The sequence below is a fragment of the Atta colombica genome, unplaced genomic scaffold, assembly GCF_001594045.1.
Source record: "Atta colombica isolate Treedump-2 unplaced genomic scaffold, Acol1.0 scaffold238, whole genome shotgun sequence".
NCBI lineage: Eukaryota > Metazoa > Arthropoda > Insecta > Hymenoptera > Formicidae > Atta > Atta colombica.
This window is the reverse complement of record NW_017259336.1, coordinates 2,252,929-2,272,084: the sequence shown is the minus strand read 5'-3', so window position 1 is coordinate 2,272,084 and position 19,156 is coordinate 2,252,929. Positions and strand designations below refer to the sequence as shown.

Below are 19,156 nucleotides of genomic sequence, written 5' to 3'. Positions count from 1 at the left end.
CACACACACACACACACACACACACACACACACACACACACACACACACACACACACACACACACACACACACACAAAATGCAATATTAAAATCTACGAAAAAATCTTCATACAATTAAATTAAGTATTATTAAAATAAAATTATCATGGAAATATATGAGAAATTCAAAGTATTAAATTGGTTATCATTTAACAGATAAATAAAGTCGTGAATCTTAAAAGTAATGATAAGCCATGCTGATAGTATGAGAATCGCAATTACAAAACAATTTAAATATTTAAATTTAAATTTTATATTATTTTCTCATTAATATTTATATATAATAATAATAATATTTTTGTAATAATCCGTAATCTTATTGTTTGAAATTTAACATCCACCTTGCTTTATCATTTTCTCATTAACATAAACATAATTAATTTATTTGCTTGTGGTGAAAGAAAGGGAAAAAGCTGGCGATTGAAACCGAAGTATTTGTACGTTGCAAAAAAAAAGAATCAATGAAATTTCATCAATAGGATTTTGAGTTCAATTCCGCGACAATTTTTATTCGTCCAATATCGCTTTAAAGCGGTTATCGTGTCGCCGTTGCCAATAGTGTCTGACTAAAAATAATATCTCTACTCACCGGGCGTGACATTTAACGGTTACTCGCCCACGAATCGACCCAACTCCCTTAAACATAATTACCCTTTCTCATTAGCCTCTTTCACGGTTTATGGTCTGATCAGCCCGTCATCGCAGATAATCGCCGCGATCATAGAAGTGGCTAAGTTCGTGATAAACTCGAAATACTACCCGACAACAATTTTCTATGACGAAAATGTTTTACAGTAACACATTCTTGTAATATTTCTGATTTATTAATGCGATATATATGCACTTCTTACGAAGTAGCTTGTATATTATTGACGTATCCCTCTATTTTGACTATGATGATTTTAATCTTTTTGATACGACTTATTTTTCGCCATTATGCCTCTATTTTAGATGAATAGTCAAATACGCTGCTATTATACGGGACAATTATGAACGTCACTTCACAGAGAAGCAGTTAAATTTTACTGTGTAATATAAAGTATTGATGGAAAGAAATTATACTTTAACACGATTTATAGTAATAACACTTAAAAAATTGTTAAAATCATCATTAGTGCATAGCGAGCGTGTAACACTGGACGATTATAATCATCGATCGTTAGTACAGCGAGCGTTTACTGTTGGATGACTATAGTCGTTAATATCAAAAAGGTTAATTCTATGTACCAACTCTTTTTAATACTGCATGTATTCCATTTCTCTTTTTATTGCTATGTGACTACTGCATGGTAATTAAAAAGTTTTAATAAGCTTTTTTCTTGAGCTTTAATTATATAGAAATATATAACTATTTATTTATTTTTATAAACTATTATTTTAAAGAAGTAACATTTTTTGTTATTACGTTTTGAGGCATTAAATAATTGTCTTTCAATAAGCTTATTAGGATATATTGGCATGTACTAAGCGGTCATTGAATCGAAAACACGGAATCATTAATATACGTGTTAATTGTTTAAGTTTGGGTAATTAAGAAGTTTGCGCAACCTGAAATTTTGCGCATATTAATCTACATGACATGCCGGTTAAAAAGAGTTATGTGATTACAGCATAATATAACAACAGTGCTATAATTTGTAAATGCCCGTATATATATATATATATATATGATCTAAACTTCTGTAAAAATTTAAACATTATTTTTCTTATGATATATTGACTAATTTTTCAATCTTATCTGAAAGTTTTGAAGTAATCATATTCTGTATAATACTTCTGTTATAATTACAGTTAATGAAGGCGCGAAAAGCTAATTTAATTAAAGTATAGAAGTAACTAACGACCGTGAAAAGATCTTAATTGCTTCTGCTAATCTTATTGCGTGCTTTCAGTTAATAACGTCGCGTAATCACTATGGCACATGCCATAGTGTAAACTCAGATGACCGATTATAAATTACAAAATTATTACAATATTATATTCGTAATTCGAGAAAAACGTGATTAAAACGATACAAGTGGTACTAAGCGCATTAAAAATAGTAATTAGGCAAACGAGATTATGTCGATTAAATACAGATGTAATTGCGTTATGTTTTTAGCACAAGGATTTCATGTGTATTGGATTATATGTATTGGATTATATACTGAAATATGATATATTGAACAAAATTTCAATTTTCATCGTACTTATTAGAATCGAATCTGTTTGTTTGTTCTTGAGTTAAAACGCGGTGCTAACATCGTATGTCATTAAAGTGTTTTCAGAAAATTGGAATACAGAAATCACCTCCAAGTACGGCCCACGTCTTTGGATTTCTAGAATCTCTTGGTCATTTGCCAAGGATTGTTAGATCGTATTTAACGATTCTTATATACGTAATATAATCTAGATGTATTAATACATACTAAATCGCAGCGTGATGCAACGTCACGTCGTTCACTACTCATTATTAATATTTTACATTCGTTACCCATTTATTAGTACTTTACATTTCTCACATAATCCGCGTCAAGGTTTTCTCACGATAAAATTGCTTCAAATTGATTTAATATCATGACTCTTTTTAGTGTCACGAAATAAGATTTGATTTTATTATTTTTTATTTTATACGTAGAAAGAGAAAGATAATTCCCTTTGTTGCTATTTTTCTTTTTAGTGATAAATGTGTTATTTACATTATATAAAAAGATAAAAAGACTTCATGTTTTTTTATCTTTTCACATAATATAATAATTATTTTTTATCTTTCCTATTATAATCCTTGTATAAGAATGCAATTATTTGGGACATTATTTATTTTAATTATTGTGAAATAATATTTTTTAAATTGTACTTATATCTTTTCTTTGATAAAAGGAAAAAAACGAAATTTTGTTACAAGAAAACAAATGAATGTGTTTCCATTAAACATATTTCATATTTTAATGAAAAATTGTAATCTAATATATGTTATTCGATGTTGTTTGCACGATTGAAAAAAGTCTGGTATTTCCCTCTTGATAGAAAGTGTAAGGTTTCTTTTCAAAATTGTGTCTGTTATTTAGGAAGGATAAAAATTCGATCAAGGAACCTCGCTCCAATGACCTTGACCTTGTCATAATGCTGAGTGATCTCCGACAGATTTTAGCCGTCGCTCGTAATTGATTAAAAAGTTCTTAACAATCAAAGTAAATAATTATTTGTCTGCTTTACATGGAAAGTTGGATGACTTTAGACAAAGGAGGAGATATGGTAGATTAACTAGGAGAGTATGACTTTCCACGCAAAACGAGCTCTACCTTATATTTCTCTGCCTCAAGGTGTCTGACTTTCCATGCGAAGCGAGATCCACCTTACATCTCCCCTGCTTAAGGACATTCAACTTTCTACACAAAGCGGCTTAATTATTAACGAATAAAATTCTTTACGAACGCTCCTAAGCAGAGATGGGGGTGTGGACTTTGTTTCGCGTGAAAAATCGGACGCCTCTAAGTAGTAGGGAAGTGGAGCGGATCTCGTTTCGCTTGAAAAGTCATTACATAAGCAGGAAAGGTTGTGATCTAATTCTTTTTTTTCGTTATTTTTTTAAACTTTTTTTGTTTACAATTTTTTAACGAGTAATGATCAGTTAAAACTTTTTCAGGTTACTTATAGGATCATAACTTCCACAATTTATGTTAAGATTATTGAGAGAGGTTTTCCTTATCTTATTTTTATCATAAATAGTTAAAAAAATAAGTAGATTACACATTTTTCGACTTTCACTGGTTGATTATCGCTCTCTAAGTTACAGATTTTTCTTAAATTGCAGCCAATAAATGTCAAAATTCGAAAAAGATTCCATTCTACATACATACTTCAACGGGTTATATAAATTTAGCCCCTTTCTTTGAGTTAAGAGTGACGTATACAATCCAATGTGACATTGATGTTTTATCCATATTTAATTGATGTTCATATTAATAATTTATTCAAAAAGAAAGAGAATGTTTAATGTAAATTTAATGAAATATTAAGCATTTTGAAATGATAACACATCATTATGTAGCCTCAATGTTTATTACTACGACGTACATGTTTTACATACAGTTCTATTGTTTATGCGAAATCATCGTACTATTATTTATAATTCAAAAAGTAACAGAGTGAATCGCTTGTGCGTTATCTTTCAGAACAATTATTATTGCGAACAATACGAACAAATACGATTGTTTTTTGTGAATGAATAATATTTTATTAATCTACGCGATTCGTAAAGCCCATATTCATAAAGCCCATATCAAATCATAAAATCTATATCAATCAAAAAAAAAAAATTCAATATCAGTTCAGTGAACTTTATCCAATCCAATCTCAATTTCAATTTCTAATCTGAGGCATTACGCGATTATTTTCAATAAAAAATTAATAAGATACTATCGCGTAATGTCTTGCGTTGTATTCTATTGACTGTGAATAATTAATTAGTTAATTACTATTCTTGATTTCCACTCATTGTTCCACGCAATTATAAAGCGTGCGTTTAAAAAAACATCATTTGGGTAATTTATAAAAATGCGTATTTGACGTGCATTATGAGGCGTGACATTATGAGTATCGAAACTAAGAATTAAACCTTAAACACGAAAATGAAAAGCACAGGTAATAGGAATAACAAATGGAAATATGGAATAACAAATTTTTTTTATCAGAAATTGTGTTTTTTATAGTCTATACGATTTTTGATAATTGAAATCTCTTATTTCCTGTTTTTTTGTGTTGTCTATGCTTTTGATTATTGTTTAAAGCTTTAATTGTGTTAGTAATTTAATGATGTAAGTGAAATAAAGAAGAAAAAAACAAGAAAAAGAGCTGAAAAATATCGAGCAATTATAGAATAAGTATATACTGTTAGAAATTCTATTATGAATTTAAGTAACACGTAAAGAAAGCTTGTGTTATGAAGTAACTGAAAAGTAATGAATGGTTTAACTGAAAACTAACTTATACTAGTCTTAAATGTAATGTGTGTATTCAATTTCATGCAAATCTAATTCTTCAAATAATTCTGTTATTCTTGATCTGAGAATTGTGATATCCATGTCGATTTTAAATATAAGTAAAATGACTGTTAGTATTAATATCAATTAATAGTGACTATTAAAAAAAGTACACCTGACTTTTTCATTGCAATTTTGCTCTGCGAATTTATAACATCTGATGATGCCGAAACATATCATGTAATACAATATAACGTTAAGTTTTTAAATTAAATTTATGTTTTATATCAATTTATCAGAATGTTAAAACTTTGAACGTTTATTACACATATCTATATTCGAATTTGACTCTAATTTGTTCTTCTATTTTCTTGATATTTCAATTTAATTGATATTATTTGTAACTAATTGGTAAGATAAAAGCAGGCAATAAGATATACCTGGTTCCAAATTAATATTACTTTGATATAAATGCATATTAAAACTTTTAATTTACTCAAAATTTTGAGAAATATGTTAGCTTCAAATTAATGAAAGTCGCTAAAATTTAAATCCAACTTCAGTATTAATATAAAATTAAAAAGTATGAAAATTCACCTCTTTATTATAAAATATCATAGAAAACATGCGACACACACACACACACACACACACACACACACACACACACACACACACACACACAAAATAAAATTAATGTACATTGACAATAGAAAAAAAATTCGAAATCATTAAATTATTATGTAAAATAGACATTTTATCTAAAATAAAGAAATATTGTACAACAAAAATAAACTGTTTAAAATGAAAGTTTATATAAAATGAAAATCATTGCACATAAAAATTTAAAATATGAAAAAAATATGGGATATAATTTTATTTTTTTACGATTGTGCACATACTTTTTAAGTTCATTATATTTGCACATGTTGATATAACAAAATCTGTGTTAATAAAAATCTGTGTTAATAAAAAAGTTAAGAATCACAAACAGCATAATATTATTTATGCAATATTATTGAAAACATCTATAAGATATAAACATTTGAAAATTTAATACTTAATACGAAACGCCAAAGTAAGTTGTGTAAATTGTAAGTTGAGAGTAATTTCAAGAAGAGATTTCGAAACATTAATATTAAATTATTTATATTTTTTTTCCGATTAATTCATTTTGTATTATTTTATTCATCAAATGAGAATGTAGAAATATATTTTTTAAGATCATACTGTGATATTTTGAACAATAAAAAATAAATGAGTATTTGCATCGAAAAAAGCTATTGTCATATCAGGTTCATTTTATGGTATTTTTTACAACAACTGTTACAACTTTTAGTTATTGTCTTTTGCATACATCGCTTTCTTTAAAAAAAGTCCCTATTACACGTTAATTGCTTTTCACTATATACTAGAAAATCGGTATTAGTAAATTGAAAAATTTCAAATAATTATTTTATGAAATTTATATTTCATTTTTTTTCACATTAAATCAAATAGAAGGACAAATTTGCGTTGTAATCACTTGTGCAATTCACGCATTCACGGAATAGTGCATCGCTAGTGTAATAATCTTCATTCATAATAGAGCGACTGCCGCTTTGCAGACGACGAATAAAGTGCGCTATTGTGGCTTCACGCATATCACTTAAATTCTTTGGCGTTGACTCTGTCGAGGTATTTGGCATCGCGACGCGCATCTGGTGCGCGATTTTGATTAACGACGGCGGCGTACGGTGGTGGCGAATCTCCGCATCCGGAAATAACACGATGAAAATGAAGTCCGATGCACTGGTTTTGAAATAGTCTACTGCGCAGCAAAAAATTCATAAGAAACATACGATTTTGCTCAGCGGTCAAGTTACAGTTAGTGTTTTACTTTTGCGCGGAAAAATTAGCCTTTCCAAAGATAAAAAAATTGTTTAAAGAAATTAATATGTAATCCTTTTCCAGATAAATTGCAACATATTTTTTACCATAATATACAATATTTTGGAAAAAATTTGTTCATTTTGACTTATATCGCGAGAAAGGAATTTACTAACATTTTTATACATCTGACATCATTGATGCAATTTATATCCTTTTTTTCAAGAGTCAATGACTGGAATAAGAACTTAATTGTAAAATCATTTAAATTTTTGAATATCATATAACTGATTTAGAGACACAAGTTGACACAAGTGTCATTCTATCTTTCTTCGAGTAATAAAGATATGTCACCCAGGGCTGTGTTCAGATTGCCATCCGAGTGCCACTTAGATGTCATTTTATGTTGCCCACCGAATGTTAAACAAGAATAACATGACCAACCTGGGAAACGCTTGGGACTTAGGACTATACACAGTAACGACGCTGAACTTTTTTTTGTAGTTTCCAATTTTTAATACGCATGCATCAGTTTGTATGTATTATCAGGAATATGGCAGACATATCAGATTATGAAATAAGCTTGACAGAAATTCCAATTTAAGAGCCTACCCTATTAGAGTTCTACTGTGTACTATCAGGAATATGGCTATGAGTCATGTGATCACTACATCAAAGATGCGATTAGTGTTCTTATTGTGTGTAATTATACTGCGATTTAGGAGAATGCGCTCTAAATTTCGGCAAAATCAGGTTAAATATTTAGAAATATTGATTAAAAAAATTATAGAGTCAGAGAAAAATAAAAAATATCAACTATTTAATCAATTTTTAAAAAAAGAAAGCATTTAATTATCCATTCTTTGATTATTTTTTGTCCATCTGGATAATTTACTTGTGTGGATATGCAAAAAGTTACTTTTCTTTTAAAAATTCTGAATAAATTTCTCTCTTTCCTGTAGAAAGAAAAATATGTTAGTATTATATTTACGAGGAGTTGATAATATTAATTTAAGGAATCATAATAATTGTGTTGAAATCTGAATACGCTTTATGACAGCAATAGATGGAATCATGATATCTTTTTGTTAAACTACAATATTAGTTGAGATTCACTTCATTGAACTTCTCCGAACTTACAATTAGGGTGTGATAGATCGTCGACATTGATGTTGAAATCGTCTTTCCGTGGCAAACTGCATTACTCGATTAATCAAGAACTTCACATATAGCTGAGCTTACGGCACTTTGAAGTTAGGCAACTGGCAGATAGAATTTGGGTACATTGTGTGATAGTTTATGTTAATTTATATAGGTTTGTTTTCTATTCCTGCACGAGGATTGCACTAGAACTAAACTGAACTGAACTAATTCAATCCAGAACTGACGAGTGTAAGCATATAGGCAAAGAATAAATAAACGTTTTAATACAAGATAAAAATGTCCCATATTACATGAAAATATTAGACTCTTGCGAAGAAAATATTATGCAATTCTATCATTAAAAATATTCTTCATTGAAGATAATGAATGAAAATATTTTTGTATGTAGGCTTATTATTATTTATATATTTTTATCATTTCATTACTCATAAACTTTCGCACTATTTGTACAAGATACAATCTATTTCTGTGATTAAACCAGTATATTAATGCTTGCATTGCTTGCACTGACTTCAGGCCTAAGGTTTGTTCTTTTTAGCTAAAGTTCTTGCACGTTTATTTTTCTTCCTTTTTTTCACCTTGGAGAAAAAAAGAGGCAAGATGAACCGTACAAGAAGTTCAGCTAAAAACAAGGCCCTTAGTGCTGCCAGTTCAGTGAATTCGTGCAAACAAAAAACAAAAAACAGCGTCCCTGACGCCATTTTGGGAACAGAAAAACTTTAGTGTAACACTTTTTGAACTAGTGCAACCAGTACAGAAATAGAACAAATCTTATATCTTCCTATTTGATTTTTACTCAATTTATATAAGTTGAAGTATCTGATAAAATAAAATTTGTATTAACGTTATTAGATACAGATAAAAATTAAATTATTAAAACATTAAAACATTACTACAAATTATTATGAATATATATATATATATATATATATTTTTTTTTACATTATGCACGAATTGTAATTTATTTTTATAATTTTTAAAATTTTATAATTTTTTTTTATAGTATTGTAAAACGGAAACTTTTTACATGTTATATTATAATTTATTATAATTTTCGGCTCATATCAGGAGACTTCGCAAAATCAGTCTCGACTTAATTACTTCGAATCTTTGAACGTGATATTACTTTTTGTCTACATTGGCATTTGTGATGTTGCATTTGTGATTTGACTGCGAATTCGGTCTGGTCTGTGTCATTGCGAAATCCGACTGAATCCTAGGTAGTTGCTCAGTGACCGCCCAAGGCGTGCTTGTCTAACAATAGATCACGAAATCCTACGTCTTCGTCTCTAAACTTGCTACCGTCGCGTGTCCCGGTTACATCGACAAACAAAAAAAATGAGTCTTCATTGGTTCGATCCAAGAGCATTTTCCTTGAACTCATGCGACTTGCCATTTTTAATTCTTTAACTCGATATTTGTCTATTTTAAGCATTCGATATTATTTTGGAGCGAAATAAGTTAACAATCACTTTATAACAGGATTATATATTTTTAGAATATGTAAATGTCTCATTAAATTTTTTATCTTTGAGATTATCTTGGTATAAGTTCTGAAATGCCATAGTTTATATAATTAAACAGATTTTTTTATAATTGAATTTTACAATTAAATATTAACTGTATATAATTGTAATATTAATTTATATAATATTAATTTATATAATACGTAATACGTAATACGTATAAGATAAAGTTGTTTCTTTTGTATTTTTCAAAAAGATTAAGGTGATTTTTTTAGTGCCGAACATTTGGGATGCTTCACCAGGGTCTATTTAAAATCACAAATATCTGCATAATTTGGATAAAATATTAAAATTATCCTGTATATCTTAATGTCTTTGATTAATTTTTAATTAATTTTTATTTTTTATTTTTTATTTTTAATTACAAGTCTTGAAAATTTGAAGAAGTTTACCAATATACAGCTTATATTACAGCTGTCAATATCCGAAATCTAAGTATCCGAGTTTCGTTCTATTACCCAATTTTTCATACACATTATCCGGGTAATATTTGCAATTGTTTTTCTCTCTTATTTCATCGTTAATCAACTCTAAAATTTTGCACGGCAAGTTCAGTACTTTATTATATGTATAAAAGAATTAGATACTTCTATAATAACTAGATTTACTAAAGAACCATCTTAAGAAGTTAATTTTAAACCAAATCTTTTAGTAAATAATATTTGTAATATTTATTATTATTATTTTTTACATCATTATCTTAGAATTTTCAATGATATTATCTTTTTGTTGGAAAACAGCATTTATTCTTAGGCTCAACTAATGCATTAATTATTTTTAATCGTTTATACTTGGCTTGTTTACTGAGAGACAGATTTACCCGTGTGGAAGATTCTCCCCACGGAAGATAGTCATGTAAAGAAAAAAAAATTATTCGATCGATAAATAATTGGCGTGAAAAATTGTTAATTAAATAAAAGGTGCGAGAAAAAGGAGGAAGATCGATAACATGCAGCATATCACGTGCGCGAAAGATGATAGGATGAGATCCCGCTAGGACACGTTTCATGGTCGTTGTAAAAGTCCGTGGGACACGTAAATCAGTGTCGAGAAATGAGCCCGGCAGGCCATAGGACGCGAGAAAATTATTGCCGACTGGGAAAACCGAGCTTGGATGAAAGTTCATGTGCCCTGCAATTTCTGGTTTACTTTCACTCTTTTGTGAGACTCTTATGTGCAATTGATAAAGCAATATAGAACTAATCGTGTTAGAAGATTATTTAAGTAAAAAGGAGTCATTTATTCAATTCAGTTTTCATGTGAAAGTTGTGGATATTTTTGACAGACAAATATCATTATTATGCGACAGAAGAAGAGATTGTTTATGAAATTACATGCGATTAGTAAAGCAATATAGATAATAAGAAGATTATTTAAGTAAAAAAGAGCTGTATTTATTTAATTTAGTTTCTACGTATTCAAAAACATTTATAAATTATTTAATTTTAATTGTATGCTTGTAATCAATTATTATATGTTAGCTACTATCTATTATTGTATTATCTATCTCGTCATATATAGGTTTTATGATTTAAGAAATTTTGAAAATTTATTGAATCTTAAAATTGTTTAAATTTAAACTTAGGATATCTTAGTATATATCCAAACTTTTTAAATTGTAAATTCTAGAAAAAATATAAAGTTTAATGATAAATTAAAAATCTATGAGTATAAAATTAAAGCTTTTTGTCTATTTATGATTTATAATTCTAAAATTAAATCAATTTGAAATGTTTATTGAATATATATTGAAGGATATTGTATATAATAAATTTTTTAGTATTTTTACATATAATAGTTATTATAAAGTTATAATATATGTTATAATATATTATAGTTATAATATATTTTATAGACTTACGTATTTTTTCCTCAATAATTCAAAATATAAGTGACAGTTTTGCGATATATTGCGCAGGATGTTGAGCAATCGATCATTTCTAAGAAAACATTTTTTTCTCTTGGACTCGTGATTGTGTCGCATTGTTTTCAGAATAGAGCTTTTACACTTGGTTCCTTAGTCACGAGCTGAAATTGCGTGCTAGCGAGAAATTCGTTGCAAAAAGGAATGATCTGCGCGCAGCTGTCAAGTGCGATCCATTACACTTCATTTTATCTCCAGTTCCATCAGTGCTCTCTCTTTTTCACGCGCTTCTCCTTTTGATCTCCCGAGTGAGGCATGTCGGAAGAATAAACGATCGCCATTGTACGTAATATAATGTAGTTTCTGGTTCCGCCGATAATAATACGACTCTTTTTATATCAATTTTTGTGATAAGTATTAAATATCGACATATTCGTATGAATAAACATATTTTTGTTTATTTAAAAATGGCGATGAAGAAATTCTTCCCTAATGATCTTGTTCTTAACATATATATTGTCAACATGGAATGGAAAAATTACTTTTCCATTACTTTTACAGTTATTTTTTATAATAATAATTTTTTTTATAATGATATTGCAACTTTTTATGACTGTAACGATGACTATAAACGCTGAAATTACGCAATATTTTATGTTATCCAACATAGGCTACTTGCTTTTATCAATAAAAAAAGCACGGAATATACATATATATAAGTAGATTTTGTTGTTCAGTAAAGCTATAGTTCGCTGCATGAGTTTAATATCTAGAATTAAGAAGATTTGATGGTTCAACAAAGAAATTATATTAAGCAATTATTAGTATGCTAATCCAGTTAATTCTTTGCTACAATGAAAATTGCTAATGTAACAAATTTTCTTCATTATATAATATCAGCGGAAGTACACGCCATCTTAAGTAGCACGTTTTTCTAAAAATTTTTATTTATATATGTATATTAAATTGATTTTCGTAGAAAGTTAACTTTGTTATATTACAGTATAGAAAGTTAACTTTGTTGTAACAAACTGTATATGATTATTTATTTAACCATTAATATTATTCAGCTGTATAACTTTACTATTTTAATTTAGAAAATTGGCTGTCTGTATATTATGACTGTAAATTTATTAAATCTGTGACGTTTTTAGTTGTTTTAACAAATCGTTTATTTTTTTGTGAAAGAGATTTTAACAAAAACTCACCGTTGTAGTTTTAACGATACGCAAATGTTTAAACACGCGTTGTCACGAAAGAAAGTTAAATAGGCAGCCGAGGGTTGCTGTACATATTTGCACGCTCGTACATATTTGCGTCACTCGATACACAGTAAATGTGTAATGGAATTGGACTGGGAAACCTTGTGGGAAATGGTCGACTACATAGCTAGCCACGTAGTCGCGGAAAAATTTTATGGATGGACATTCACACGGCTGAGAAACGAGGACGAAGAATGTATCTTTTACGACTGAATTTTTCAAGCACGCTGTGAATTATCCATCGTTCTCTCTCGTTTCCCTCGTCGCGATGCGTGCTCTCGTGGGCGACAACGTCGGGAATATATAATTCCATCGTGCTTTCTAAACACTTGGCCGGATTGTTTGTCTAAGCTACTACTATTTTGTGTTGCCAACAGTGTTCACAACAATGCTTCACGAATTTCTGATGCGCGAAGCATGACATTCACTTGGAATTATATATCTCGAAATGAACATGACCCTATGAGTTTGGAATCCTTTGAAATGTATTGGATTGTAGAATATGGAGTTCTGATAAATTTGACGGTTTAAGCAGCAAAATTTTCGACTATTAATATGTGCAAGTTGTATACATATTTGGGAACTAAATTATTACATAATAATTTAGCATCTCGAAGTACATTTTAGAGTATTTAGATTTCTGAATTTTGATTGTAAATTTTTCTGAAACTTTATTATAATTTATAATTACTAAAATTTAAAATTCTTTTATATTCGAAAAATTTATAAATTTTCTAATTATTTAAATTCTAGAAATTTATAAATCTTCTAATTATTCTAGAATTTGAAAAGAATTGATAAACTATCACATGATTGTAACTTGAGTTTGAATATTTTTGTCAAATTTAATTTGATTTTCTAAATGTTCTGATTTTTTGAATATTTTCTGAATTTTTGAAAGAAAAATAAAACTTATGTCCTAAATTTGAAATTTAGTATATATTAATTTTGGTATTTTTACTTCACGAAATTTACGAAATGTTATCTCGTATAAATCACGAAACTACTGCTTTAACAAATATTTTTCTGTTTGTTTCAGCTACGGTGACATGGTTCCGAAAACGATTGCGGGAAAAATCGTCGGGGGTGTATGCTCCTTGAGCGGTGTCCTAGTGATCGCTTTACCGGTACCTGTTATCGTCAGTAATTTCAGCAGAATATATCATCAAAATCAACGTGCTGATAAACGGAAGGCACAAAGGGTGAGTAAAATGTTTCAGAAATTTACATACTAATTTATATAAAATCTGATGACGAAAGACTTTTTACAAATTGAGAAAAGAGATTTTTACAAATTACGAAAATATATGATAGAACATTACTCATCTTTTAATTTTGGGGTAAATATTAACATAATTTTTTAAACTGAGACTTATAATTAATTATTAAGATATATTGAATGATAAAATATTAAAATTAAAGTTTAAAAAGTTATGTAAAATAGAGGGAAAATTAGAGGGAGTCTATAATTTACAAGAAATAAACCATTTGCTATTTCTGGCTTATTATATAGAAGTAAATTATGACTTGAAGAGATGAATTAAAGATTGAAGAAATCATATTAAGATCAATATCACGATTCTAATAATAATTTAATATGTTTTTTTTTGCGTTTAGTGATTAAAATTTATACTATGTCGATATGTATGCATTATAATTTATAGAATCTCTTGAGATGTTATCGTCTTCTTTTTATATGTATGATACGCATCTACAAATAGCTTCGTCACTGTTCGCTCCATTAAGTGTACATTTTATTCTGGTATAGTAGATTTTGATACTTCTGGATGCTGTCTTCAAGCTAGAAAATTCGCTTTGCTAGCTCAAGGTTGTTCTATATCAAAGTCGTAAGCGAGGCAGAGCAACAGACTTTTCATTCCATTGTCTGTTCTTTATATCGCGTGACTGCTCTACTATGTAGGATTACATTATTAAAAAAAGAATGCTTTCTTCTGAAACGTGCCGAAATGATGCCGACATGCGATATGTTATTTATGGAGAGAAAAAGAAATAACCTTGATTGACTTATTTTTTATTATTACTTTACTTTATTATATTTTTTTTATTAAAGTTGGAAGTTGATATTTTTATATTTAGTTTTGCTTACTATGCGTGACGTAACACGTAATAAAATTGATATTTCTAAATCTTTTCGTAAAGCAAAGCAATGAAATAGAGCGATATTAAATGTAAAAAGTAACTCACTCATTGTCAGTGTTGATCTTTATGCAACAATATCAGAGATGACTGGCTACGAACGGAGTGTATAAATTACGCGATCGACATTCTCGAAGGTGAGAAACTCTCCCGTTGCCATTTTCGTGTCTTTCCAATATCGACGTTTCGAAGATATTTCTTCCATTATAGGGAGGAAGTGGTAGTTCCCAGTCGGGTCGCAGTCGATGACACGTTAGCTCGTTTCGCGTCGTCGTTTCCAGAAGTCGGACGATTTATTCTCACCCACGTGTAGCTTGTAACTTCGTCCTCTTGGCACAGTTACGACCATTTAACCGAGCATCTTACAACTGATGTCATCAAAGAAAGAAAACAAGTTATCTCTTCCTATAAAGAATTTAAAACTTTTTTGGCTTTTTACGATTGTATCTAATTTTCTCAAACATTGTAATTTCCAAAAATTCAGAAAGAATTAAAGAATTATATTCTTGATAAAAAATGAGTAGAATCTTTTATTAATACTATTAAAATGACATAGTACAAAAAATTTCTTTATAATGTTAATTTCAAATAAAACAAGATTTTTGAAAATTATAAATTTATAACATCATATTTTAAAGAAGTTGACTTTATCAAAATGATTATTATATAAATCGTTTAACTTTCTATTTTATAAGTATTGAAGAGAAGAGCAATTTTTTTCAGAGTTTCTTCAAAATTCTCTTATCACGATGAAATAAGGACGGTCATTTTCATACACTCGCTTCGTTCCTGTGACACGATTACCATTTTTAGCGTCGACATTTCGGTAGCGTATCGATCGATCCGTAAAAAGAATTCTGGCCGAATTCGTCTCGAAAAATAGAGAAAGAAGAAAAGACAAAATCACTGCCTCAAATATCTTCTCTCGAGATGTTGCGTCTATCACTTGTGTTCCCTCACGCAGAATATCATTCGTTGTGTGATATTTTTAAAATAACTCGCGGAGGAATGTGCGAGTGAAATTTATTCTGAGGCGAGAGAATGATCTTTTAAATCTCTCGTGCGAATGGACGATTTATTCTCGCACGTGTACGCTTATATGCGTTTACTTTGCTCGTGCCGACATACTTACGGCGATTTAAGGAGACATCGACGATTCGTCCAGATCGATCTCAAGAAGAAAGATGGAGTTACACTTATCCGAAGGAAGAAGTCAGCTACGCTCTCTTAAATCTTTTCGCTCGATTTCGCAAAAATGCACCATGTTGTAAGTAAAAAGGATTTACGTCGCAGTTATAAATTGAACGATATAATTCACTTTGCTGAACGATATATTTCACAACTGGCGAAATTGTATCGAGCGAGACTTTTTCGAGACATAATTTCCTGAGAATTAAGAAATTAAGTTTAATCAACTATTACAAAACAATTAGTAGCTAATTGATGCACATTTTACATTATTTTTCATATAAATATTGTTTGTCTTTTAAGAGTATTCTGTTTGCTTAATATTATTTATTGTTTTGCTCTTTATTATTATATGTAAAATTTAACCCCAAGAATCTATCGTTAATTGCTTAGTCCTAATGTTTTATATAAAATAAAGTATTAATATATTAAGTATACATGCTTAATATGTAAAAAAATTGAACTAAAAAAAATTCGAATAAGAAGAGCAGTAATGTTACAGAATTATTTAAGCATTAAAAATCCAGATCATTCAGGCTTTTATTTCTTATTCGCATTACGGTATTGAAAGATGTTATATTTAATATTATAAAAAAAATAAGTTATGAAATGTTTTATAAATTTATAATTTATTTGTTTATGAAAATTATGGATAATAAAAGCATCTATCTTTTTGGAAAAATATCTATGACATGGAAGGCTACGCTATATTAAAAATAAAACAAATATGATCGTCAATCGTTATTTTATAATTCGGAAATCTATAGGAGATTAATTAATCTATAGGAGATTAAATAATCTTTGTTTTATCTTATATAGGCTTCCTCCATCATAAATCATTATCTAAGGGTTAAGTTTTAAGCTATAAGAAATTGACAATTATAATCGATTATTCTTCTTACATTCGACTATGATTGGTGAATTTTTTACGATTTGAAATTGAAAACTTAAATAAAATAACAGCTTATTGTAGAAAGTCTATTGTATTTGACTTTTTTTCTTTCTTTCTTTCTCTTTCTTTTTCTATCTTTTTTTGTTTTCTGTTTTTAATTTTCGTTTATTTTATCATTTTTTGAATTGTTTCATGTGGAATTGCAAAGTCTCAGATCATTCGATTTCACGAAGGTCGACTCGCCGATGCCGCGCAGATCTGCATTGCAGATACGGCCGCATCTACATATGCATGGACACGTTTGTTCTGATTCTCTCTCTTGAACAATGACAGATTTTTCGTCAACAGTCTTCTTTCCTATGCTCGTCGACGTTTGAACTTTTGCGTCGAATTCTCGTGACACTCCGAAATCGCGCCACGCGTCTCGTGTATCATAGTAGAATTTAAAGTACTCCAGTGATCGTGATGCTTTAGCACTACCTCAAATATTTCAAAAACAGAGTTTTAGTGAAATTTGACGCAGATTTTTTTTTCTTTAAGAGGATTTTTTTAAAGAAAATTTTTTTTACATTTTTGAACTGTCAAAACAGAATCGGCATGCAAAACACGCATTATATTAGAAAGATTGATGCACATTTTATATTATTTTTTCACATTTTACATTATATTTAGAGTTAAATAAATCTGAGAATCGCAGATTATTATTAGAGAGAGAGAGAAAGTTAAGCATTGAAAAACTATTCATTTGAATATCTGATACTGTATTTTGCTTATTTCTATGATTCATGCTGATTTAAAGCGCTACAATCGTTTATTAAATATTTCATACAATATGTTGCAATATTCAATCTATGCAATTCCTATTCCTATATGAATAGGCAATAATGAATTGATGCTAACAATTAATAATATGTTAAATTATACTTTGGTTTGGTATGAACATCTGTTGAAGTAATTCGAAAATCTGATCGGAAATAGAAATAGATAATTTTGCGCGAGTGTTCTATGCATCTTACGCATCTGGAACAATATTATTTAATAATAATAAGTTAAACAAAATCGATATTATTTAAAGCATAGTAATAAGTATGTTACGCAGGAATGCAAAATGTCACCGAGCGTGTAATATCGAATTTCGGATGTGAGAAATTGTGCAGTCTCACATCGTGGAAGTTTTTACTGTAAAAGGAGTTCTCAAGTCATTGTTGCTGGGTTAATATAAAGTCATTCACGGTTATTATCTCCCCGCATATTACACGCTTGGCGATCGAACATGGACTACCGTAATAGCTATGTGATTTACGGGCTGCATGGCCGTCATCGATATACATACCTACATTGTCAGTAAACGCCACTGTGAACTTTGCATCTGCATTTAATGTCACGTCCGGCGTTAACGGGCAAACAAGGGTCCGGATCGATTTTCCGCCCAGACTATCACAAGCAGCGACACGAATCTCCGTTTAATGTCGGTTACCTTACTGTCCGTTGCATCGATCTTTCTTCTCTATGTTTGCATGATCAGTATATACTTATGTGGTGTAATAATACAGCATATCATTTTTCGATATATCGCATTAAAGTGGAGAGAATTAAAGAAATGAAGTTTCACCGTATCATTTTTGTGTAAGAGTATGAAATGTTCGTGAATTACTCAAGTCTCTTTAAATATACACTTTAGAAGGAGAAAGTTTTATTTTAAATGAAAGCTTATTTTATGGTTAGTTTACTATTACTTATTGTTAAAGATTAATTTGTAAGATATAATGAAGTCAACTAAGTTCTTATGAGAAGTCGAAGTTGTTTTATTGTAAAAAGCTCGCACTATAGCAGCTTAGTTATATAAATACACTTTCAAACAGTCATTTACCTTTAGCTTTCGTTAACTTTACATGCATAATAGGATTGATTTCGAACGTTGATGCTCGAACAAAAAACTGTAGATACTCGCAAAACTCTTCTAACTTTCGCGCGCGGTTTTCAATAAATCTCGCTAGTTAACGGAAACTTTTGTAAATTATCTTAAGGAATAATGAGTTGAAAACTAATGGAATAATGAGTTGAGAGCTGTTAAATAGATTTCGTCATCGAGACTTATTGAAAATTTCATTCGTTTGTATTATGCTTAACATATATATTAGTAGAAAAAAATCCATTATTTTTCTATTCAATTTCATGCAAAAATAATGGATTTCTTTTTACTACACAAAAAATATATATATATATATATAAT

The 19,156-nt window shown here is 29.2% G+C and overlaps 1 protein-coding gene across 4 annotated transcripts in view; it reads left to right on the top strand.

The window, feature by feature from the left end:
* Positions 1–19,156, top strand: part of LOC108688778 (potassium voltage-gated channel protein Shal) — a 98,626-nt gene that overhangs the window by 15,094 nt on the left and 64,376 nt on the right. For all 4 annotated transcript variants that reach the window (XM_018195182.1, XM_018195185.1, XM_018195183.1 and 1 more), the window contains exon 2: positions 13,726–13,888. In XM_018195182.1, the coding sequence (XP_018050671.1) occupies positions 13,726–13,888 (163 nt within the window). The remainder of the gene's footprint in view (positions 1–13,725; positions 13,889–19,156) is intronic.